Source organism: Nelumbo nucifera, chromosome 5 (assembly GCF_055504915.1).
Source record: "Nelumbo nucifera cultivar China Antique chromosome 5, China Antique-T2T, whole genome shotgun sequence".
Classification (NCBI taxonomy): Eukaryota; Viridiplantae; Streptophyta; class Magnoliopsida; order Proteales; family Nelumbonaceae; genus Nelumbo; species Nelumbo nucifera.
The window spans coordinates 4,304,447-4,330,653 of record NC_142653.1 but is presented as its reverse complement, the minus strand read 5'-3'; the positions used below and the strand labels follow the sequence as shown (position 1 = coordinate 4,330,653).

General features: G+C 35.8%; 1 protein-coding gene and 1 long non-coding RNA gene across 8 annotated transcripts; one reads left to right on the top strand and one right to left on the bottom strand.

Moving 5' to 3' along the window:
* Nucleotides 1-5,362: 5,362 nt before the first annotated feature.
* ATRAD17 (RADIATION SENSITIVE 17) lies at nt 5,363-20,571 on the bottom strand. 7 transcript variants are annotated; one of them, XM_019198835.2, is made up of 13 exons: nt 20,427-20,571; nt 19,886-20,153; nt 19,111-19,174; nt 17,417-17,502; nt 15,447-15,515; nt 12,352-12,408; nt 11,405-11,507; nt 10,133-10,443; nt 9,672-10,023; nt 8,801-8,926; nt 6,557-6,773; nt 6,420-6,480; nt 5,363-5,854 (listed from the first exon to the last, which is right to left on the bottom strand). In XM_019198835.2, exons 2-13 carry the CDS (start codon nt 20,078-20,080, stop codon nt 5,609-5,611), a joined length of 1,887 nt encoding a protein of 628 aa, XP_019054380.1. In that variant the 5' UTR covers nt 20,081-20,153; nt 20,427-20,571; the 3' UTR covers nt 5,363-5,608. The 7 variants fall into 7 exon arrangements, with proteins under 7 accessions (XP_019054380.1, XP_019054379.1, XP_019054381.1 ...); XM_019198834.2 differs by having other exon boundaries at nt 20,415-20,554; XM_019198836.2 differs by having other exon boundaries at nt 15,465-15,515; nt 20,415-20,554.
* A 2,378-nt stretch (nt 20,572-22,949) lies between these two features.
* On the top strand, nt 22,950-24,845 carry LOC104603618 (uncharacterized). The gene is made up of 2 exons (XR_736244.2): nt 22,950-23,272; nt 24,192-24,845. It is a non-coding gene; the product is annotated as an uncharacterized LOC104603618 (long non-coding RNA).
* Nucleotides 24,846-26,207: the final 1,362 nt, after the last annotated feature.

Below are 26,207 nucleotides of genomic sequence, written 5' to 3'. Positions count from 1 at the left end.
TTTCGGTTTTCTTGTGTGAAAACCAAAACCAATCCGACCCGAATCGAACTAGAACTAGTCTTCTACTAGTTCGATAGTTCCTAATTTGAGTAGTTTCCTACTTAACTATAACTAGTCTTCTAGACTTCTACTAGAACTAGAAGGCCCATTAGGCAATTACAATTAAAATAGACAATCTATCATAGTTTCTAACTTTCTATAGTCTTTTACACCAAATAGGCAACCCATTAGGCAATTACAATTAGAATTCAATTAGGTGTCCTTTTTTAGTTTTTTACCTAGATTAGAATTTAGAAAGGTTTCTAATTTTCTATTTTATTGACTTTTGTCTTCTCTTAATATCTTTTATTCTCTAACTTGGTTGGTCTGCCCCCCTCAAGTCCTCAACTCAAGAAATCTTCTATTCTCTTAATCTCTTGATCTCTTCTATTCTCATTCTCTCAATTCAAGGCCTCAAGCTCAACTGCTCAAGTCACATTCTCAAAGTCTCAACTTCAGTCATTCAAAGGTTAGTATTTATTTTTATTTTTTAATTTAATGCATGTTACAAGTTGATATATTTTATTTGTGTTTTGTTTAAGTTTAAGCTCAGAGTTAATGATGATATATTTACACAAAAAACTTCAGTTTTGTATGAAAAACCTAATCTATTTAAAATTTTAAATATATATTTCGGTTTTAATTTAAATATATTTTATATTTAAAACTATTAAATAAAGATATTTCAGTTTTACATAAAAACCGAAATATCTGAAAAATTTTATATCTAAAAAATATATATTTCCAGAAAATATATATTCCAAATTTCCAATATATTTTATTTGTATGTATATTTTTGTTTATATATATATATATATATATTTAAATATATATATAGGAGCAAAACCGAAACCGACTCAAACCAACTAGGTCGGTTTGGTCTATCAATGGGTCGGTTTCGGTTCCCACCTCAGGTAACCCGACCAGGTTGGGTTGGTTGGGAAAACTCCAATAAACCGACCCAACCCGACCCGTGAACACCCCTATCCAACATTTGTAGGAGTGGTCAAGATTGGATCTTGACACCAGTCTTTGCTGAAAGGCTGATAGGAAGTTGTGCTCACTGCCTCCATTGGATTCTTGCTGAAGAATTCGGTTCGTGGGATGGACCCTGCTGATTCTGCTCCTCCATCCACTGTGTCATCTTCAGTGGGAGCAGTCTTTGGTGATCTTCTTTAGGCGTGAACACCTCCATTGAGAGATATTATTTCTCTGTATCAGGTATATCCCTCTCCTCCTGTTTCGTTTCAAATCTGGTTTGATTCATGGTTCAAGGTTGATCCTTGAAAAATATGATTTTTCTAAAATAGAGAATACGATTCCTAGTTGAAGGGAGAGAAATTTTTGAAATTCGCCCACCCTATTCCGCAACTTGTGGGCATCCATGTGATGGATCTCTCATCATTTCAGAACTAACCCTTACAAGGTAGGTTAAAGGTTGTGCCTTAAAACCTAATCGAACTAACTCATTCTCCCTTGTAATTCATGAAAAGATATCTCCAATACAAGGCAGTAGTGTCATGGGTAGGGATCTAGGAAAAGTTTGTGGGTAGGTGATTCGGAGTGATACATCAAAATAAGGAAGATCAGTGCAAAATATCTCTTGCACTATTTGGCAGAACTTGCATGCGAATTAAATGTGGTCTCCAAGTTGTTCCCTTTTTTGAGTTTTTACCCAGAACTTGAGTAGTGAGGATTATAGGGATGTCAATGAATTGGGTTTGGTATGTTTTGGCCTCGATCTTCCAATGTTTCCACCCAATCCAATTCAAAAATGTGCAATTTCTGACTCCGCCCATACCCTATAGGGTTAGACTTGATACCATTCCGGCCCAAACCTGCCTTTCAATCGTTTCTTTTTACAATATATTTTGAAGATTTAAAAATCATTAATTTAAGTTTAAATTTTTTATAGGTTTTAAGGTGTCACTTTCTTTATTAGTAAAAGAAAAAAGAATTAAAAAAAAAACATGAAAGTAAATCCTAAACTCTAAAATTATAGAGTTAAAAATCATAGAAACTAAAACTAAACTCTGATTATAAATAAATAAATAAATAAAACCCTAACTCGATCCTATAGCAAAAGTAACGCTAACCCCAACTCAACCCTATTGATAAGGTCAACGTGGATTTACCATTTAACCCAACCAATTGACGTCCCTATTGGGAAATCGGCATCAAGCCAAATGCTAGCTAAAGGTGGCAAGTGGGCAAAAACAAAATGTTGGACAGGAACAGTTCATGCTTTTTGAGGTTTAGCAGCCTCGCAAATGCTTAGTTACACACACACAAAAAAAAAAAGTTTGAAAATGCCATTCCCATGTCAAATGCACGAAATTAGGGATTCGCCTACATAGGACTGGCATGTTATGATGATGGTCCTTGTGACTGTTAGATCACAAAAAATCTAATTGTCTGTAACTGTAGTGAAGTTCCTCTTTCTATAATGCATAGATCATCCTCATGACGATCATCGTTTTAATTCTTATCCCAACCATTCGGCTCGGTATTTTTACATTGCTTTATTTTTAGGGTACGCTTGGTTTGTAGGAATAGGGGTCTGAAATTTGAATCCAAACCATTCTAATTTCAACTGTTTGATTGACATTTCCAGTTTTGAGAAAATTCACTCAGGAGATAGGAATCTATTTCAGTTAATTTTGATTTCAGAGGATTTCGATTCTCATTCCAACTGAGAATCAAATGGACCCATTCATCATTAAATTATTAACAATTAAATCATTAATTATTACTTTAATCCGAGTACTTTTTGGTCTATACTTTCTAACCCCTTCGATTTGCAAGTTGCAACAAACTTGAACGTCTGACCTGCTGCAAGTTTTTCTCTTTCTTGCACTAAGCAATCATTGTGTGATAGTTATCTCCTTGATATTTAAATAGTAAAGGCCACTTTCTCCGCGTGAGAGTAATCGAGTTTAACAGTATTACATTAAACAAAGTCCCTCGGACACCTATTACAAGTCCGGAGGGGGAGTGTGGGTAGAGTTCTTGTAGACAGAAGATCCGCAGTCACCTGTTACAGGCCAATTGCCTAAACTTCAGCCCAGTGGTTGAAAATTTTAAAGGAGTTAATTTGCAAGGGATTTAATGAACATTAATATACGGAACTAAATTAACATTAAATTGAAGAGTCAATAGCTGGATTAACATAGCATCTAATGAGCAATATGTATCAATTTATTCCGGTTGGTATAGGGTTGTCAATGAATGGAACAGGTCTACCCAATGGATCCAAAACCGATCAAACCAATTATTTATTGTGACTTTGGATCCGTTCTGATTCTTGTATGTCTCAAACCAATTCAGACCTTGAACCGATTATTTTATTAAATATACAGTATTTTATTAATTTTTTATAATTTTAATCATATTTTATATTTTAAATGGTAAATTTGGAATTCGGATTCAGTCCTCACAGAATTATCTTCATACCATGCTCACAGTCATTTGCAGATGTGCGCATAGGGAATATCTCCCCATCCCATGAATAAAAACAAAGAAATGCAGAGGTGTTCCCGATGAACGGCTCCAAAAGGTTGTGAGGACAGTTCTGTGAGGACTGAATCCGTACTTATAATTTTGATAGAAAATAAATAATTAATTTCTTAACATAAATAATTTAATATTTTTCTATCATTTTTACTAAGATTATATTATCAATATTTAAATTGTAAGTTATTATTTAAATAAACAAGTATAGTTTTTCAGCAATGTTTTAAAACCAAACCCAGAAACGAACCGTCTTTTCCTCCAGATAATGGGTAAACGGTTAAACATGTAATAATGTTTTTAACAGTTAGATTTGGAACATTGAATATCATCCTTTTAGATCTAGGCTTGCTGAATATATAAGAAAATATGAGGGGCAGAGAAGGGAGAAAGAGTTTAACAGAGGGAGGAGAAAGGCTAATTAGCCATAGCTTGCAGTGGCTCTTCAGTGGTTACAATAGTACCATGACAACACTTCGTATCTTCAGGGAGTAAGAGCAGAGAGAAGCAGCAGCAGTTGAATATCATCATGCCTAGAGACATTTCTGCCCAACTCACGCCGGCAACACCTCTCGTACTCTCTAGCGGTTGTGTAACAGAGGCAACAGATCTATGACAGTTGCATATCAACAGTGGTGGGAGAATGTACTTATTAGATTATTATGAATAGAAATAAGATATAAAGAATGATGGTTTCTGTAAAAAGAAGCAAAGGGTTGCTGTGAAAAGAAGAAGAAGAAGAGAAGGCGAGGGAAAGAAGACTAGGGTTTTAGACATCATGTTTTGAGTTGAGCGGACCGTGACCCACAAACGGTTCAAGCGGTTTACCAGTTTAACTGCATGTATCAATGGTTTTCTCTCAAATACTGGGTTTAGGATGAAACAGACCCGCTTTTTTGACCGGGTGACAGTTGAACAGTTCAACTGGGCAGGTCAATAGCGGGTTGAAAACCTTCAGTATAATCAGGTCTATTGGATCTAGACTCAATACACCCAACTATTATCCAAGATGGTTCCGTCCTCCGGGTCTATATTTTGTCTGTACTAATAATCGGTTCAGGACTGATTCTACCTAGACAAGCCCCAAACCCAACTTGATTCATATCAATCAATACATAGTGAAGGGATTTCAAAATAATAATAATAATAATAATAATAATAAAATGATTTAAACACCTACAATTTAACAACAGAATTATAATCCAAACGATAAAATAGGATTCATGTAACCAACCCAATATAATTGGAACAAGACTTAGAAGAAGATGAAGATGATGCAATTATAAACATATTTGTATAATATGCTATATTATATTTTGTACAAGGTTTAAAGTATCGACACATATCGACGGATACACATCGTTTTGGAACCCTCTGATACGCCCCTATAGTGGGTGTATCGGAGGTCTGACCGGTTCAGGGGGTGGAAGAGCCCTAAACCAGCCCCCCTGAAATGGTTCCAAAATAATTAAAAAAAAAACAAAAAAAAGTATCAATTCGCCCGATACACACGGTAGGGCGTATCAATATTTTGAACCTTGATTTTGTATAATATATTACTAGTCAAGACTCGGTATGTTATCATAAACTTTACATATTTTATTTCTAAAATAAAATATAATGACGATAATATTATATGACATGGAGGGGGAGGGATACGTGAGACTCATTGTGAATGATAAATTTTATCTCTAAAATCTAAATTTGGCACCCACATTATTTCAAGGAGAGTTGACCTCAAACCGATAGCTGTATTCAATAACAAAATGGTAGTTGAGCTAATTTTACAAAGATAAAAATAAACTGATCACCCTTTTAAAGAGGCGAGCCTCTTGTTAAAGGCTTTTTTCCAACTTTTTTTTATAACTAGCTTTGGCAAATTTGATAGACCTGTTCTCAAACATTTTACAGATAGCAAAATAACTAGAAATTTATAAATTCAGATTATAGCTTAGAGAACAGGACGATGCGAAATTATGACAGTAATTACAATTTAATTACACAAAGAGAGCCACCTCCAGACTCCCTTGTTTCTCAACCTATTTCCAAATACCACGTCTTACCATTCTTCTATTTCATCGTTGTCATCTTCTCCCATAGCCTCAGTGTCCAGATCATCCGAACTTTCCCAATCAGAACCGTCAATTTCCATCTTGCTGCTCATAAAAAATTCCTGTGTAACTTGACCCTCTGATGCTTTCAGACCAACCCACTTTAGCGCAGGTGTTAACTCAGTAGCCGTTACAGACATGGTGTAAGAGTTCAAGCTACTGCAAGCTTCAAACCTATTTCGTGCAAACAAGGTCTGCAATTGCAAATTCTCAATTATCAAAACAAACAAAAATGTAAAGTATCAGAGACCTACGTGTTCATTGGATTACATGATTTGATTAGTTGTTCAGGATTGCAGATACCTACCCAACCAAATGAATGGTGTGCTGCCTGCCAATTGGCAAACATGCGCATTCTCGATGCTACTACCGTACGTATGGCTCAACTATGCATCAAACTCGACTATTCAACGAGTGGGGACCCTCTTGGACCAAAGTCAATCACATCCGCCCAGTCCACTTATCCCAATGACTAGTCCCAAATCAAATGGGTATAACATGATTCATACGATTTTTAGATCATCAGCCTAATGGGTTTCCCACACAGAGTATCCATATTAATATGAACCCCAACGAGTGTCTATTTCCAAAACAAAATCCTTTTAGGCAAATACATATTTATACAATTTGGTTGCCCTTCCAAAAGGGAAAATAACCGAGACGGAAGAAGGGAGGGCGAGCCAGTATTACAAACAAATTAATGAATTATAATTGATTCAACAAAGCAAAGGAAAATTCCATGAGTGATATTTCACCCACCTTATTGCGTTTTGATGATTGTTCAACCTGCCAAAGCTTTGGGCTTCGAATAGAGTGCCACCTGCTGATCACAAGTACTAATGATTATGAACCAGCCATCGTTCACATAATACAAAAAAGAACGCATAAAAGCATACCTGGAAGGTGAGGGATGTGAATTTCCAAATAGCACACCACGTACAGCAACCGATGCAGCAGCTAATTGTGCAATGTTTTCCAACTCGTATTTGCTAGTTATCACTTGAGGCGAAGTAGCCCCAGACAGATGAGTAGAAAGAAGGCAGTCTGCATCACTTAAATAAGAAGCCACAGCCCATGCATCTTCTACTGCTTCATCACTTATAAAATCCAGAACTGCAGAAAAAGAAAGGTCGAAAAGATTATAGGAAACTGCAGAAAAATCCAACAAAATGGCAACAGTGCTGACTAACTTCCCTTTCCTGCATCTTGATAGATAACGGATTCCAATTATCTAACTCAGTTGCCAAGTTCAAGCATTATTTATTAGTGAACAAAGAAAGAAACCCAATATACTATACAATGATAAGGTTCAAGCTTTAGCATGAAAAGAAAATGGAAGACCATTACAACATCTAGGATCTGTTGCAAAATCACAAACGCCCTAACAGGCCTATTCACAGTTATTGGGTTGTTTTAATCCTCCCTGTCCAGTTGCATTAAGGCCCCGTTCACTTTTTGGTAAGTCACTTACCCGGGTAAATGCAGTTACCTGGGTAAGAGTTTTTCCTGGGAAACACTTTTATCTAGGTAAGTGCATTTACCCATGTTCTTTTATTTCACATGTAAATAAGGCAATGACCATTTTAGCCATAAAAATCCATTATTAAAAAGGGCATTTTTGTCCCATTCAAGTGTTGGCAACTTTCCCCCTAGGTGGGAAAGTTACTTACCCACCTAGGAGATGGGTATCACTTACCCGCAGGAAAATAAACTTTCCCTGGTCCCCACATAAATCTGAAAAAAGAACATGGGATTCTTGGTCAATGGGAACCAAAATTCCATTGACCAACTTTCCCCCCTCTCAGAATCCGAAAAAAGAACGCCCCCTAAGAGGTTACATGGGCTAAATAAGTGACCATCAAAAGTGAGGGGTATATTCAAATCAAGAATTATAATAACAGGAAACTTACAGATTATAATAGGCTAGGATTAGAAAATGGTGGAAAAAAATAGGGTAGGATTAATAATTGGATACAATTTTGCAAATGGACAGCACCAGTGTGTTAGAAATCAGAATGACTCGTTCAAGTCTCTAAAACTGGTGATAGTATCATAGGATACATTTCTAGGTCAATTTGAGATTTGAACTGAAATGGCACAAAACAGGAAGATACTGTGCAAACTAGTTGTTTTCTGGAAGCCTGTGTAAGCTGGCACCCCATATAAACTAACTGTCAAGTGTCCATGTCAACATTAGAGATGTACCAAGTTCAGAAGAAAGAGAAGGAAAAAAAAGGCATAAAGATTAACTTGTTGATCATAAGATGCATGTGTGGGTGAGGGAGGATAGATTTTGAGAGGGAAAGAAAACATGTCCACTATTCTGCACAAACAAAGGATAGATTTTGAGAGAAAAACAGGGTTTTCTAACTTTTTTGTTCTATATGGACTACAGAAGTTGCAAATTGCAATTCTGCAACCACAAAGCTCTGGAGTTATGATTATGTTTGGTACTGAGTGTTTCAAGCCTCAACAAAGGTACTTAAATTTAGCAATGAAAATTGGGAAAGTGTTTTGGCACATAGCTTCCTTGAGTGCCAAAAGCACAGTTTTTATGGCAGACATTCCCCTGATAGGAAAAATTTCCCTTGGGAAATCACAAGCTTCCTTAAGTGCCAAAATCACAGTTTTTATGGCAAGACATGCCCATAATAGACAACATTGCCATTGGGAATTCACAAGTTATGATACTCAGATAGCTGGGTTCTTGGGAGGAGTGGACTGGATACAGAACTAACCTTTGTCATTTTTTTTTTCTGCATAAAGTGGGTACTCTCAGACTAGAACCTGCATTCTTATGCTTGTCAGACTGAGATTTTACCATTACACTAAACAATGACCTCTGATGCTGTATCATGTAGGATACTTTAATTTAGTGTAAATCCCAATATCCCATATTGAAAACCTTGTCCAGCTATGTCCTTGCCATGTCTAGGTAACATAGAACACAGGAAAACAATGATTATTTGCTCTTAGGCAGAGACCTTTTTTTCTGACAGTCCATGATGAAGAAACTAAGCATAACATATATTGAACAAGTGTTCCTTATAACAAAACTAAAGAGTACATGGTATCATCCCTTGCAAACAGTGATGAACACATCGTTACAGGAAAATATACATACAGTAAAAGATGATCACCATTTTCATGTAAGAAATCAGCTATTAGCCTTGCTTTTCCATGTGCTTGAGAAAGGACCTTCTCTGGAGCATCCATTTTCCATGGTAGCCTCACTAATTTCTCCTTTAGAAGAAAGTGATCTTGTCCTACAATATGACAACATAAAATAAAAGAATTACTACAAGAAAACAATTAGAAGATGGTTCAACAAGGGACAACTTTCTGATCAATAACATACTCTGGGACCACATGACATGCTATATGCCCCAAACTCAAATAATCAGGACCCACCGATCAATGGGTCCTATCATTGAGATTAACTGACAAGATCAGCTTCAGATATAATTCTAAATGTGTGTTTTTATTGCAAATATTTGAACAATGGAGATAAATCAGATGGTTTAAACCAATCTAATCCTCCTCATTTTATAATTAGTCCCTTCCACAAGTCCTGATTTTCTGAATATCTAACAAGTGGGAACTGGGAAGTTATGACAGCCCTTGACCACAAAATATGTGTCAAACGGCCCCAATTGAATAGGTTGTGAGGAACTCGGACACCATACCAGAATTTTAGAGTGAAAATTAGTTAATATTTAACTACCTCTGACAGGATTAAATAAAATGCTATGTGGGTGGCTGGCTGAATGGGTTGTTTGACAATAGGATTTGGTTGTATGCATGTGCAACCCCTTTTCTTTCTTTTGTGTGTGCATGTTTGTGTGTGGCATGTGGCATAGGAGCCTCCTTCAATGAAACCAATGTAATGGTTACCCAGGCCCCTAAACAAGCTCCAGATGCATGGCCAAATCCATCATCAATGAATATCAAATTGTGTATTATAGAAAATTAAAACCTTTCAACATACAAACAACTTTCATTACTACATACCAAAGCCAGTGCCCTCTACAGCTTCTCTCTTATTGTGAAGAAACTTTCCCAAGGCATGAAATAGAGAAAGTGTCTCATCTCTGCCACGTAGTAAAGAAAATCCATCATCCAATGGACCAAACTCCAACTTTTCCTTTGAATGACTGGTAGACAGAGTGGATAAAGGAAAAGAATGCATCAGGCCTGGTCTTAGGCAGAAGTACTGTAAGGATGTAATTGCATGTCTGATGTCACCTCCACTGGATCTTGCTATCTGATCTATCTGCTCAACAGTCACATTGCACTGCTCTTCCTTGCATATTCGTGAAAGAATCTTCTTGATTGAATTTACGGTAACAGGGTTAAAGGTTATCTGAAAGAAGTTCCACATGAACAAGTTGAAAATGATAGTAATAGCTAAAGCTTTATAGTTTCCAAAGTTGAGCTCATAATTCCAGTCAAGTTGGTACAAGAGTCACCACCTTAGAAGCCCCAGCACTCTCCAGAGATGACTGGAGTTCCTCCCAATCGAGTGTTGTATTGTCACCAGATTCGACTTTAGCATACTCAGTGATCAATATAACAGTTGGAATCTGAGTTGATCGAGCAAGAACAAACAAGCAGTTGCAAAGTCTCTTGTAAGCAACTCTTCCATTCATCAGGGGCAGATCATCAATTAAGAGTATAACTGGTTTTTCTGATGCACCCGTTAAGGATAGTGGCAGCAATGGATACTTTCTTACTCTCTCAACAAAAGATTCAAATTCATCCAACTTTGACATGTACCGGACCCCTAATAATGTACAAGTATAGTTAAAAGCAACAAGGTAAGCACTAAGAAATTAAAAACACCACCATGTACAACTTTAATGCCACAAGAACAAACAATACCGATGATGGTACCAAAAAGGTATGATACCTAAATCTATATTTGGCTAAAATTCTGCTCAAAAGAATAACATTATTTTGAGAATGAGTTCAGAGCTAAAAAACGATTGTTTTGGGAGCCAAATTTTTTAGCTTCAAAGAGTCAATTCTTAGAATGAGTTTCGAGGCAAGAAGAAAATTAGTTCCAACAAGTTTCACAAATTCAAACTTAAAAGTGATAACCAATCAACAGGCAATGGTATCATCCAATTGGTAACCAATCAACTGATATTCATCCAAATTCGCGTGGGTTTCTAATTGGTTAAAGTTTTTCAAGTACCAGTTCCCCTGTCTATATGACATAATTAAGAGAAAGGAAAAGCTCGTGAAATTCATCTTCAGGAATGAAAAATAGATGAAAATTTTGGTCAAACATATATGGTATGGCAAAAATATAGGTCGAAAATGGATATATTTAATATGTATTTGAAATATATATGTAGGATGAAATATTTTGCATCTTTTTGCATGTATCAACTATTTGCAATAAATAATAAATAAAACATAGATCACATTCCTTTGGGACATGGCCTAGTAACTTGACATGTGGACACACAGAGGGTTGAGCCCATTATTTGACATAACACATGCAAGAGTTTACATCCAAGAAGTTTTAAGCTAATAATCCCCATCATCTTATATAACAAGTTGTCTTTGAATAACCATAAATATCATGGAAATTGTCTTCATAACCATATAGATGACCTGGGTAAGTAGGTATGATCGCTGAATCATCCCATTTGCATGAATCACTTGACAGAAGTTGTAGACAATTCCTAGATGAACTGCCGATCCCTTTATTAGTAAAAATGATTCATTTGAAATACCTGAATTGACATTATGCATGTATTCTTGCCAAAGAGTAGGTGTAGGGGTATTCCATTCGCATAATCTTGCTCCAAGATGAGCTGCAATTGCATGGATAGTTGCCTGCAAGATAGATTATGGCACCCTCATGGATAAAAGCCTATAGTGCTGAGAGAAGATTTTAACCTGACACAAAAGCATAAATATGCACATAGTGTGATGACATGACATTTCAAAGGATAACTGGGATGAAGTTCCAAATATGTACCTCAACATAGAGAAGAAACCATTATCCCCCCCCCCCAAAAAAAAAAAACAAGAAATTATGAATCAGAGTGTGTTAAATCCAGAAAACTGAGGCTAGAATAAATACATTGGGAGACAAGCTTTTATAGAAGCATACTAATAGGTGCTAAGGAGATTCAAACTACAATAGCAAAATTTAAGTGGATGGGTATAGCATAACTAATAAAGTACTGTTGAGGGGAGATATGAATAACACAGACATGTAGAGAAAGAAATAGCTCCACCAAGTTATATATGTAATTTACAGGATTTTGCAGCCAATGTAAAATGAAATCAAGATGCATGTATTCCGAAAACAAGGCTGCTTCTATTAAGAAGTTGGTTCAACAGATAAAAATAAGAAAGGAACAAGCCGAAGTCTTCTTGGAGTAGCTTTTAGGCCTAGTAAGGACGAAAATGTTCATCCTCCCACTGGGCATAATACAAGAACATAATATTAGATAAGATGTCAATATTTCATAAGGATTGAATATGATGACTTGAATAAGCTTCCCTGAAACAACCTTCAAGGAGGACCTTGACTTGATAAGATGCCAGACAGCACTCAGTTATTATTTCAAGTGAAGAAATGCGTGACTACCATGTGCAAAAGAGAAGCAACTTCTGATAATAACAATTGAGAAGGCTAAATTGATTAGCCTTTGAAGTAGGGAAAACATACAGATTTTCCTATTCCAGCTTGTCCAGTAATCAAAAGAACACAGTTACACACTTTGTCCTGTAAAAAGAAAGATTCTATAAGAATTTTGGCTACAGATAGTTGATAAAGAGAGAGAATATTCAAGAAGCAATTATAAAGGGTTATAATTGAAACATGTGTACCCAAAATTTTGGCTGAGGTGGCAAAACATCATTAAACATAAACAACTAATTGCAATTCTAACATCATCTAAGCCTTTTCCTAACTATATGGGGTCAGCTACATGAATTCTGTTTTTCTATTACATTCTCCTCAGTGACACATGCATTGTTAAACTGTGAGCCTTAAATCACTTCTCAGTTCTCACTACTTCAACCTTTACCCTTTTTGGCCTGCCCAATCTCTTCTAGTCCCTCCAACTTGTAACAGATCACTTCTTTTCACATGTATAATTTACAAGAAAAATAAAATTTCAAATGGTATATGGAACATCATTGAAGTTAGCAATGCCAGGGAAAATTTTCTTTCCCACCACCACAAACATTAATGACTGTTGAAGCATGAACAAGGCATGACATTGATGCATATGGGGTGAAGCATGAATTTTCCTCTTCCTTTTTGGCTGTAAACTTTTTTGAGGATATTTGAATACTTGCGGATTGTACAGAATCTCATTATACAGACCCTTTTATTTTTGTTACACTTTTCAATACAAATATACTTTACCTTTTCAAAACAGGGCATGACATTGAAAACTGACTATTAGGACTCAAGATTAATTATTTAATTAGAAAAGGATGACGAGACAAAGTACAAAACAGAGACAAATCATTGGGCCACACATCTGCAAGACATTGTATTTTAATTGTTCATAAAATTCAAATCAGATTAACTAAATTGTTTCTTTAGTTTTATTCACTTCAATTTTAACCCCTCTGGTACAACATGAGAATGCCTGTACATTGTTCCTTCTATGTAGGTTTATGCATGTTAGGCCTAAACAAACTAACAATATTTCATTACCAAGCTTCTAGTAAGCTTTAGGAGTCTAAACCTTTAAAACATAGATGCTTTGTCCTACACATTTTATGGGAAGTCAAATCTTGAGCTTATAACAATACTAGCATGTCAAAAGTTGTTTGAACTTTTGACCTACACGTTGACTTCATATAGACTCACTTCACCATCCATGATTGGGCAACTAAAGGTGGAAGAACATTGCCATTTCACAGTTCAAGCCTACTATAACTAAACCAGTTAACAATGTTCCAAAGGCTGCATTTGGTTGCAGTGCAATTTTATTTGAACTAGTACAAATGCATGGGAGTGCAAATGAAAAGAATGCAAATTCTGGTTTAATTTTGTTTTGGGTTTTAATTATTCTGCTTCAAGTCTTATTTTACTTCATTTGTACTGCAATCAAACAAAATAAGGTAAATTTTGGAATAAAAATAAATCATAATTTACACCGAAATCATTTGTACTACCATGCTTTTGCATCAGTGCAAATAAATCTGCATTGCAACCAAACACAGCCAAAGGAACAAATCTACAACTTCACAAGATATTTAACGACTGCTCAGTAGGTCTTAACCAACATTGTCATTTTCTTTGCAAGTGATCTACAAAGAAGAACAACCACAAAGTGAAAATGTCAAATCTTCATCTCAAAATGGAAAAGTTCAAATAAGTAGGCCCCACAAAGTATGAAAACCTTATTTTTTGATAAAAGGTAAAGTATATTGTATTGTATTAGTGTCAAAACCTTTTCACATTCTGTAAGCTATAAAATGTAGCTTTCAAAATTGAGGAATATTTGAGGTATCAAAATGTCTTGATTTCAAGGCTTGACAATAAAAATGTTAACTACAGACATATTTGAGTGCTTTTGAGTCATCCCAACTTCTAAAAATGAAGAAATTGGTAATTACTAAGGTCAGCAAACAACCCCACATTTGTTTTGTAGATTGAAAGTAATTTCGCTTTATCTTCACTCTTAACAAATAAAATATCTGGGCTTAGGGGAAATGCAAAAAAAAATCATGAAAGTAATTAGAATAGTTCTTATTTAATATCAGTTTAAAAGAATACACATTATGATGACAAGTAGAGGTGGGAACATGAGATACATATTGGAAACTTTGTAGTTTTTATGACAAAAACAATAACATGAGTAGAGATGAGGATAAGGGAATTTTTTTCTCCTGTGTACATGTGTGTGTGTGTGTGTGTGTGAGAGAGAGAGAGAGAGAGAGAGAGAGAAGGTTAGGAGGTTAATAGGAGGATAAACTGATAAAGAAAATGGGAGAAATTTTATGAGATAAAATTAAGAGTGTCCACATTAGCTTTTCTCGGGTTTACAAGCCTGAGAACATGGGTCAAATCTGAGAGCAGTCAATTTGTGCTCAAAAAAGAAAGAAGAAAAAAACTAAAGGGCATGTGCATATCCAGTTCACTCATCCCAAGACCTTAGATAGAAGGGACCAACATTGGGTAATGGCTAGTAATTTAAAAGGCATGCCTTCATTGCACCTAGGTGCACAAGACAGGTGCATTTCAAGGTCTGCGACTTGCCTAGGCCCAGGGCAGCACCTTCAGAAAGGCATGTGCATGGTGCTCCTTGTACCTCAGCCCAGGCGCCTTGCCTAGGCCTAGGGCACCACCTTTAGAACTTTTTCTTATTTTTGAACTTTAGTATGTTTTTTGAATTTTTCTTTTTTTTTTTTTTTTGAAAATTTTTGTGACTCACTTCAAAAAGGTGCACGCCTCACCTTGCACCTCAGGCACAAAAAGCCCCATGTGCTTTTAAAACAATGTGCCCTAATAATACATTGTACATACCAAAGAAAAAAAACGATCATGGTTGATAATTTTTTTAGTTTTTGCCCCTGGTATTCTCCTTATAGTAGTATAGATTCATGAACCAAATTTGCTAATCTCCCCAAGAAAACAGAAGAAAGAAAAATCATTACCATGCTTAGAAATTTTGTATCACAAATCTTTTTTCTGGTATGCTAGTTAAGAAAATAAATACATATCAAAAGAAAATTGAATATATATATATATATATATATATATCCTAACAATTACATGGTTGATGAATTGTTAGATTTTACCCCTGGCATTCTCCTTACAGTAGTATAGTATCTCAACCGCTCCTCCAGCCACATTTTTACTACTTCAACCTGCACATAGGCACAGGAAAATCAACATAAAATTCACATTCTGCATGGTGCATAGTAAAATAAGAAAATACATGGAAAATAACTTTCAAGTTTATTAATAACGAACAGAGAAAAAAGGCCAAAAAAGAACATCAAATGGCATAAAGCTGTAACTACATGGAAAGTCTGAAAACAGGCACATCCAATGTTTCACTTGCAAATATGAAATTAAGTATAAAGATGTACAAAGGTTCTAAGGCCCACAAGATAATCATTATTGTATACCACCCTCTGCACCCAAAACAGTATGCAATTAAATAAAAGTTCCTCCAACTAAGACCACTAAACTCTGTTAGAGCCAAAAGCCCAACCTGCTAGAAAAACAACTCAGATCTACACAAAGATGCACACAAAGGTGCACAAAGGACCTTTAGCTCCTATTGAAAATCTGATCTCTTTCCTTCCAAATACTCCAGCATGAATAGGAGAGAGACACAAAAATCCCCCAAGTCAGAAGCTCCCTGACAAAATAGAAAAGATGAGTGCATTTTGAAAAACATATTTAAACATGGATCATCAATTAGGAACCTGAACACATTTATCTATTTAAAATCACCTTACTCCACCAACACTCCAACAAAATAGAAGATAAAAATAAAATTCCAATCATCACATAAGACCCATCTCATCAACCACCTAACCTCAAAATCTCATTTGACACATCCCACACATTACAGTTCCAAAAAAAAAAAACAAAAAACAAAAACTCACTAAGATGTTCCTGTACATCTCTGGATAAACAGTTTCCAATGACCTTATTCAATAAGTCATGCAGTTTATCCAAGATTTATTAGTTCATCTTCTAAAGATGCTCCTCATCTCATCATTATCCCATAGTTTTTTTCAAAAATATATGAAAAATATATTTTTATTTTTTTTGAAAAGTAGGATTATGTACATATGTACCCGTGTATTTGTACATACTACAAAAATGATGTGAATACACCTGAAAAACATTTAGAAAATTAATAAACAATATTGGTGAATGCCTTTGTATCATTCTGTTTCTTCTCACTATATTTTATAATAAAAAAAATAAGAAAGTATGGCATTTTTCTGAATAGGTTTTGGTATATATGGGGCATTCCTTCCAGAGTATTAAAATTGTGACTTTGTGAGGAATTAAAATATTCTTGCCTTGTTTTCGACATCAACGCAGAGGAGCCATTTGATAACAGCTTAAGTGGCTGAACTGAACTGCTCATTGCTTTGTCTTTTAGTGCACAATTCATTAAGGAGGTTGTTGAAAGAAAAATGGTTTCTATCATTTTTAATGGGTGTGGGGTTTTTTGTATATGCTACAATGTATTTTTGTATAACATTTTGTAAATCCCCTCTTTGAGAGTGCCTCACCCTCTTTTACAGATCTAATACAATATACTTTTTGATACCTTTCAAAAAGAATTAAGGAGGTTGTTGGCTCCTTAATAGATGAAAATGAATTTGGGATTATTATTATTATTATTATTATTATTATTATTATTATTATTATTATTATTATTATTATTATACCTTCAAATATTTTATTATTAAATTATTTTATCCACCAAAATACAAAGCAATAAGTCATTTGGTTCAGCCATTATCAAGGAGCACCTAAAATCAGATTATAAAGATGAGTATCTTCAGGTTATATTGACTATTTATTATCAAAGAGCACATATGCATGGCCTACCAGACTAATATATTGGCCAGGGATCACTAGACAAATGATATGGATAAAACCTGAAGGTTCTAATAGATATACCTACTAACATAGAGCTACTTTTGCTCATTAGAGCATAGATAACAGTTCATCTATTTAAGAAATAAAAATTAAGAGGAAAAAAACTAACAAAGCATAATAGCCATAACATATTAACCTTTTTTCTGTGAACAGAAAGCTCTGACAAGGATAGAGGTCTATATTTGTCCACCCATAGCTTGTTTGTGTTTCTATTTTCAGCACCTGGTTCATTTTTTAACTCAAAAAGATTAAGGATAAATGTCAATTATTCATAAAATTAAGAATCAAATGAGAAGCTACATCTTTCCATTTTTCCAAGTAAGACAATGCAAGAGAGAAAGGGAACAACAAGAACTTGTAGTATTTAAATTTGAGGGGAAAATGATAAAGATAAAAAACACAGTATGAAAGCATTGAAAATTAATAAAACTCTACAACAAAAAATCCACACAAACTTGCAATAAAGGAAGGAAATCATTTTAGATGGAATAAAATTTCAAATAGAAAGGGAAAATGCAGCACGGAAAGTCTCTTGAGCAGACTGGTTGGCATAGCAAACTGTGTATCGTTTTCTTCCATTTAAGATAGGCAATCCATGTAAGTAATGAGGGGTAAATTAAAACAAAACAAAAATAAAATAGAATTTAACATGCACCCAGTGATTTAAAAGGCTTGCCTCAGGCGCACCTAGGCGCACAGGCGAGGTGCATTTCAGGGTATACACCTCGCATAGGTCCTAGGCGCAGCCCTTTCAAAAGGAGCACGCTTGGTGCGCCTAGGCGTGTGCCTGATGCACCTTGCGCCTCAGCCTAGGCATGCGCCTTTTGAAAATTTGACGCTTTTTTGCTTTCTTGAACATAGCGGCTGGGCGTGTGCCTGATGATTTTATAGTTTTAACGCTTTTTAACAAGATATTTTATTTGAATGAATGAATGAACAACATTACCAAATTGGGGGTTCTCGGATTTTTTGTGTGAGAACTAAGAATTTAAGACCTAGCATGAACTTGTTTGGGCTTGCCTCGAGGGGCGTGGCACAAAGGCGGCTCGTAGAATCAGGAATGTAATATGTTTTACATTACATTAGCTACTTGAAGTAATGCAATTGAGTGAAAAAGGAGATTAGAGGTTTTATATGTTTGATTTTATTTTTAAATTCTCATTTGAATATGCTTTACATCTTATGTTTATGTATTTTAGTTTTAGATAATAGGTTTTTAAAACATTTATTTTAAAAATTAAGTTTATATTTTTTATTAATATTATGTTTAATATTTGTTTGGCATTTTTTTGAATTTTCTGACATTTTTTTGTATTTTTGCACCTTGCTTCAAAAAGGCGCATGCCTTGCCTTGCCTTGCGCCTTGCGCCTCAGGCGCAAATTGACCCCTGCGCTTTTAAAACACTACATGCACCTTTTTATTTGGTGCCAGTTTGTGACTTTGATGAAACAGTAGTTAGCTTCTAGGATTTGAATATTCAACAAGAGAAAACATGGAATTGATTAGACAAAATAAACTAAATGATTAGAATAGCTTTTGACATGCAAATGGCTTAAGGAGTATGACACCACAACATCATGATTCTAACTTAATATGAACAGGGTAGTAGACCTGTGATGGAATCTTTCAAGTGCTTAAACAAGAGAAACAAAAAAAAAGGATCAGTTTAACTGTTTAAGTACATGTTTATTTTTTAAGCTGATCTTTCCATATCTAAAGTGTAAGACCAAGCAAGGTGAGACATCAAGGAAAATGGCAGCAGAATTAGAGAAAAGTGGTCACAAAATTCAAATATAATGAAAAAAGTAGAAATATCAATATTGGCATACCACTGACAACAGTAAAGCCTTGAAGGCCTTCGTGAAAGTCGTCATAAAGTGCATCAAAACTAACCTGAATCACAAATAATTACATATAAGCATCAATTTGAAGTTAAGAACACTAACAAACTTACAATAAGACAGGATATATGAAAACCCGTTCAGGTTTGTAGACGAAAACTTAATATGGAAAAGCATATTTTTTCAATTTAGAAAGTTACTATTCTAAGTGTCAAATTAGTCTAAGTTAGAATAAGAGGATGGCCTGCCACTGGAGAAAGGGGATACACAAGAGACACCAATCACCAAATCCTACCTTATGGATGTCTGTGGCACTGCGACCTATCCACATATTTCTGGATCTTTCGTTCTATTCACTTAGCAAAGGCGAGATGGGAAAGGGCTTCTATCCAAAAGAATCTAGGCTATTACCTTGTTATCCTGTCATTCTGGATGTTCTTTTTATCAACAACAATACATAAATACAGTGTTTGCACGATGGGGTTAATCTAAAAATATCATGGTATGAATATTTAAAAGTTACTTCGTTTTAGTAAATGCAGATTTAGCGCCATTACATTTTGAACAGATATATCCAGAACAAACGCTTTCTACAAACCAACCGTAGAACAAAATAAAGAACAAAAGAGTAGGGGGGGTTCACTCAAATTTGTCATAGGCATATTGAATGTTGCTATTGTAACCGAATACCATTTATCGGTATGTCACGAAAATTAAATGCAGAGGAAACGAATTGATCGATAGATGTAGAAAACAAGCATACCTCTTCTCCTCCACGGGATTCGGTAAATAATCGTGAACCAGAACCTGAAAGTCGGGCCCTCTTAGAACTTCTGGAATTTCTATGAGAAACAGACTGCAATGATTTCGACTTTGAAGAGCACCACTTCGCGCTTCTTGAACGAGCTCCATCCTCATCGTCAGACGAAGAAACAATAACCACATGCCCTTTCCCCATCACCTCCACGAGCAAACCCTAATTATCCGATTCTAGCATGAACTAGCTCGCCGATAACGACCCCTATCATAATCTGAACACATGAATAAAACAAGCTCTATTAGTCAATTATTTCCACCAAAACTGAGCAACACAGAAACAAACTCATCGAAACCCATAATCTGAAGAAAAAAGAAGTGTCATCTGTAGCCAGAGAACAAAAACACGAACTAAGGATAACGAGTTCTGAAATTATGACAACGATAAAAATAAAACAGAAATTTGAATAAGAACAAAGAAGCATGTCAACATAATTTGATCATTATTGACTATATCGAAAATGTGAAAGATTGACCTGCATCCCCACCGATTTTAAAGTTCTGTAGTTCGGGAGAATGTAAGGTTGCAGCAGCAGCAGCAGCAGCAGCAGCAGCGTCGTAGTCTTGTAGAAGTTACAGAAGAGTTGAAGAGAGCGACCAGACCGACCACTTCGAGTTGGAGACTTGGAGTCGAATGCATTTATAATCAATCTCTACCGGGAGATTCAAGTAGCGTAGCTGAGAAGGCAAAATAGAAAATGTTCCCGTATGAGCCATACAGATCTGATCGATGGTTGTGGAGCCCTGAGGGTGTGGGGCCAATTCTGATCTCTAAAACCTTACTAAAACGTTGAGGGAGGTCATTATAGACATATCAAAACCGACTGAGACCGAAATTTTATACCATCTGGGTTTGGATTTCCGATCTTTGGGCTGGGCTCACCGGCTCAACCTTAGAATTCAGGCATTTTATGGGCCCAATTATATATTCCTACATAATATATAATGTATATATGTAAAAATTTGTATATATATATTTACATATATATATATATACATATGTGTATATATATATATATACATAAATGCATATATGTATGTATAATTTTGGAGTGGGTTCATTGGCCAACCCAATACCCGTTTAGGTTTGATCCCAACCCGAGTGCATCAAATTACAATGTAGATTAGGTTGGAAAGATCCCTTGGGCTTTAAGCCCAAATTTTAAGGTTGATCCAACCCAACCCGCCTAACTTGCACCCCTATCAAAAAGTAACCTATGTGATAGTTTTATCAGCATAATGAGTGACTTGGGCTTTTTGCACCATTAGGCCCATCAATGTTTTCAGAAAAATATATTACACCACTACAAGCAAGTGTGAAGTCTGGTCCTTTTTTTTATTGGCTTCATGGGACTAATGGGAATTCGGATCGGCTCTGACAGAGCACTCTTCACACCAACCTCATAGCATGTCCTAACTGCACATTGGGAACATCTCTCATACTTATATTTTAGTATTTATCATTCATGGGGAGATATTCCCAACACATGGTGGGATGTGGCTATGAGGTCGGTGTGAAGAGCGCTCTGTGATAAGCGTATGCCATCACACATAACAAGTAGCCCATCCCCCACCCTAGTGGCAGTGGGATTTGATCCCATATCTCTACTATAACATATCATCTGTTGGTTGCACAAAAACCTATTCATGGGCCGGGTCAAGCCAAGCTTTGTCTTTGTATCAACTGAATATATTCAGGCCCAAGCCTAAGCCCAGGCCGACCAGTGGGCCTAGGTCTTGAGCCCAACCTCATATAAAGCCCGAAGTCTGGGCTTGGCAAAAAAATTGGAAACAGTTTTTTTGTTCTTTTTATTAAACAAAAAGCATTTTATTTATATTAAAAGCCCTCAAAACCCATAAGTAATAAAAGACCTCACTAATACTTGAAAAAAATATGTTTTTACTATATAATATATATTATCAAGTTGGGCTCTTTTTTTTTTGAAAAAGCCCGAGCCTGAGCCCGCAAACCTAAAATCATGTCCAAGCTCGATATAGAGTGGGCCGGCTTTGCGGGCTACTTGGCCCATGAACAAGTCTAGTTGTACACAACTACGTGAGTGTGGTCAGCATAATATAAGGTTGGGCCTGGTGTTTTAGGCCCGAACTCGAGCCCACAAACCTAAAGCATGTTCAAGCCCAACTTAGAACGGGCAGACCCGACGACTACCCGACCCATGAACAAGTCTAATTGCACACGACTACATTAGTGTGGTCAACATAATATTATTTAGTTGAGCTTTTTTTTCGTGCTATAGACCCATATTATTACTTATGGTGATTTGCACCGAAAAACGTTTTGGCTCAAGGGCTAGTGCTTTTAGTGGTAGTGGCCTTGGAACAATCTATAGTACATTATATAGTGCTTTAAGTCCATGTTGACAGCTATCTGCTTCTCCCATTCCCCTTTCCATCTCTCATTCATTCATTCATTCTCTCTCTCCTCTCCCCTACCCAAGCCTCCCAATATGCCACATCAGCAAGGGAAGATCTCTCTCAAATCAAGAATCATATTATACATGGAAACGCAAGCAACTACGTACATGTACAAGAAACTTCACAAAATATTTTCCATCTCTTCCCCTTATTCAATACTCACATTTTTTAGGGCTTTTAATGTAAATAAAGCACTTATTGTATTGAATACAAAAGAAAAAAATTGTTTTCAAATTTATGAACGAGCTCAGGCTCAGGCCCAGGCTTTGGACTTTGCATGAGGGTCGGGTTTAAGCTCGGGCCTAAATATATTCTGTTGATACATAGGCAAAACTCAGCCTAGGGCTATCAATGGGTCGGGTCAGACCTGATAGACCAGATGAACTTGGACCGATTGGACCAGTTTTGGTTCCAAAACTTGTCTTGATGGGTTGGCTTCAGGTCTTAATAAAAATTCCCAATTACTATCAGGCCAAAACCGGGTCCATCTTGTCCTGAACCGATTTGGACCCGACGCTATATATGTATGTATGATTCATATATGCCATATTTAAACAACAAGATGGGGCTAAAGGTGTCATTTCGGTGGGGGTTTCTTTCAAAACCCTACCGAAATGCTGCCCACAACCCCCTAACTGTCTAACCCTTTTCGTTTTTGTCTTTCTGAAGAGTGAACTAAAGACTGGTCTTTCTTCTTTCACTCTTTCTCTGAATCTCTTCTCAATTCTCATTTGAAACTTGGAAAGTTGAGAGAGGAAGTTTTATCTAGACCTTCTGGTGACTTACTGACTCTGGTTCGATCTATCTCATCATCTAGAGAGTGGAGGCTGCGGGCTGAAAGCACATCGGTCATCGCACAACACAATCAACACTACAGTCGTTCGTCCGTCCATCAATAGTAAGTAGTAACTCCCTTTGTTACCCAATGGTCAATGACAAACTGAAATGTTGATTTTTTTTTTTATTGTGAAATCTTTGGTCTTCCTATATTTAAATATATATATTTTTTTACTGTTAAAATGTTAGATTGATTTTTTGATTGTCAAAAAACTAAAATGTTGCACGTTGGATTTTTAATGGGTGTTTCATCTACCTGCTTATGGAGTTATTGTCAACGATTTTTTTGAATACTTAACCTGTTGTTTGAATTAGTTATTTATCTCTAATCAGTGAACTGATTCTGATTGGTGATTAGTAGTTTTTCAATTCAACTTGTGTTTATCATAAGTGATAAAGAAAGTAACTATTATTTTATCAGGTTCTTTATTGTTTTTTAGCAGGGTTTTCGTTGCATTTTAGGCTTTTATAGGGTTTTTATTGCATTTTTAGTACGGATAGTATTAGCATGCATAGCATAATCGGGTCCATCGGGTTGGGCCCGACTGTCCCAATAACCGAACATTCTGGTTCTAGGTCCAAAATTACAGACCCAATAGGATCCGAGTCAGTTCCAGGTCCATGGGTTTCTTATCGGTTCTGGGATCGATTCTACCTAGTTTCGACCCGTTGACAGCCCTAGCCCATGAACAGGTTTAATCGTCACCCTGTTTTACAAATAAATTTCCAATACACTTCCTCCACTATTTTAGTCAAAGATGGAGTTTAGTTGGACAGAGGTAACAAAAGTTTTTTCCCTGCTAATGGTTGTTTTTTTTTTCATTGCTAACAATGGTTTACCATGTTTATAACATGGTCAGAGTTCACGTTCAGCTTTCTACTTCACTTTGTTTCCCAAGTTTTTCTTTTGTGCTCTTTTAATCTCCTACGTCTCTAAAGTAATTCGAGGATCTCTTCTCATTTGTTTGCATTTTTCATAGGTGATACTGAGAGGTTTGAGAGTCAGAGAAATCGGAAAATGACGATGGACCTTAGAACTATTTGAAGGGCTCTTCTCTATTAAGGGAAAAGCTCAATATCAGTTTTTTTTTAGCCGTTTAGATGTATTTTGTGGGATCCCATTAATGGTAGAGCGTAAGTCAATGACCAATTGACCAGGAATTCTACTATTCTATTAGCCTTTACCTAGAGGTTTTTTTGTTGCATTCCTAAATGTAACTACTAAAATCGTATGAAGTAATTAGCAATGTATTTTTATTGAATTTATGCACCCATGTGTAATGATTCTATTATATGTGTATTCAAGCTATTATGTAATGTTGAAATGGTTTATTTTTTGAAAGGTAAACAAAATATATTAGCTAGGAAGAAGGGTAACAAAGTCATTTACATTTGGTATCCCTTGAAGATAATTATCAACCAAAAAATTATCTTGCGGATGGGATTTTGCTTGATGAGCTATTTCATGTGCAGGATAATTAAAAGTTCTTTTTACAAATACAATCTCAACAGACTGATAAAGTATGTTTTATCGTAGCCAAAAGCCTCAGGCATGACCAATGGAGAGACCCATGATTCTTTAATGCCTTAACGACTTGTTGAGAATCCGAGCATAAGATTAAGCTTTGTTTTAATAACCATAATGTCTATTGTAGACCTTGCAAAGTGGCACGTAATTCAGCCTCTTCCACGGAATTCAACTTTACTCTTCCTCCTATAATACAAAGACACTCAAGATTTGTTGATAAGTAAATAACTCCACAAGTAAAAGAAGAGGAATGGATAGTGTTTGTATATGTAAAGATGATACAATCTGTGGAATTGTGTATTTGTGTAAAGAGAGAGAGAGAAGGCTGCAGCATGATGTTGTATTGGAGTGACTTGATGCTACTGAAAGTTTCTTCTTTTAAAGACAGTATTGATTTTTTATAACAACCACTGAGTCGACAGTTTTCTGTCTTTAAAACATTTCTCATCTCGAGCAAACCAAATGTACTAAAGAGTAATCACATACCAACTTAGAACTTGAGTAGTTAAAACCTTATCATGAAGATTTTTAATTTCGCAAATGCAGTTAAGCTAGGAGGATGAAAATATAGCATTTAGATTTATATTTCAAGGTGTCGCAAATAAAATCACTTGAGTTTGGGGACATTCAAGGAATATATGATTAATAGTCTTTGGCTCAGTCTGACATATAGGGCAGTTGCACTCTTGAGTGCTATCAAAAATCTTGTTTCTTACTGGGGAAAAATTGTTAATCACTCTCCAATGAAACATTTAACGTCGGGGAGGTATTGGGAGGGTCCAGATCCTCTTCTTGCAAGTTTTGAGACTGTCGAAAGGGTTTAGATTCATGGGGGATTCTAGCAATTTATATGCCTGTTTGGTAGTAAATTTCCCTGATGGATGAGGTAACCAGATCCAGCTTGGTGAGTGATTTTCAGGAAAGATGAAGGTGTTTAGAATGTTTTGGTACTTGTCTTTATCAAAGTATTTAAGTAGGTTTACATTCTAATTGCCATTGGATATGGAATATGAGAAAGTCAAGTTCTCGATAGTTTGGATAGGTGGGAGGTCAATCATTTGGGGGTTTGGATCCAAGGCACTTGCGCAATTGATTAATTAGAATCAGTAGAAACCAAAAAACCTACTTGTTGAGATAGATTACGAAGTTGGGGAGCAGTGGATTTCCAAAAGAATGAGCCTTATCGAGAAATGATATAAGGAAAGAAGCTCTTGCTTTTAAGATATTTGACTTTCCAAACCAAAGTCCAAAGTTTATGTTGTTCATTCACAAATCTCCAGGCTATCTTTGTCAGTAAAACTTGATTGACAAGCTTGATGTTTCTAAAATCCAAACCCCACAGGTTTCTTGGTTTGAATAATTTATGCTAGGAACACCATCTGTATGGGAAAGGGTTGGTCTCAGATTTGTCCCACCAAAAGTTCTTGATTGTTTTTTCAATGCTTTCCAAAGTTTTCTTTGGAATTTG

Bases quoted from the DNA above. Each gene is read 5' to 3' on its own strand.
- ATRAD17 (XM_019198838.2), bottom strand. From the start codon at position 20,067: ATGTGGTTATTGTTTCTTCGTCTGACGATGAGGATGGAGCTCGTTCAA. The intron at 19,175-19,885 runs GTATGCTTGTTT...TTTGTGATTCAG, and splicing joins AATCCCGTGGAGGAGAAGAG to GTTAGTTTTGATGCACTTTA. The intron at 12,409-15,446 runs GTAAAATCTAAC...TTCTTTTTACAG, and splicing joins CTGTAAGGAGAATGCCAGGG to GACAAAGTGTGTAACTGTGT.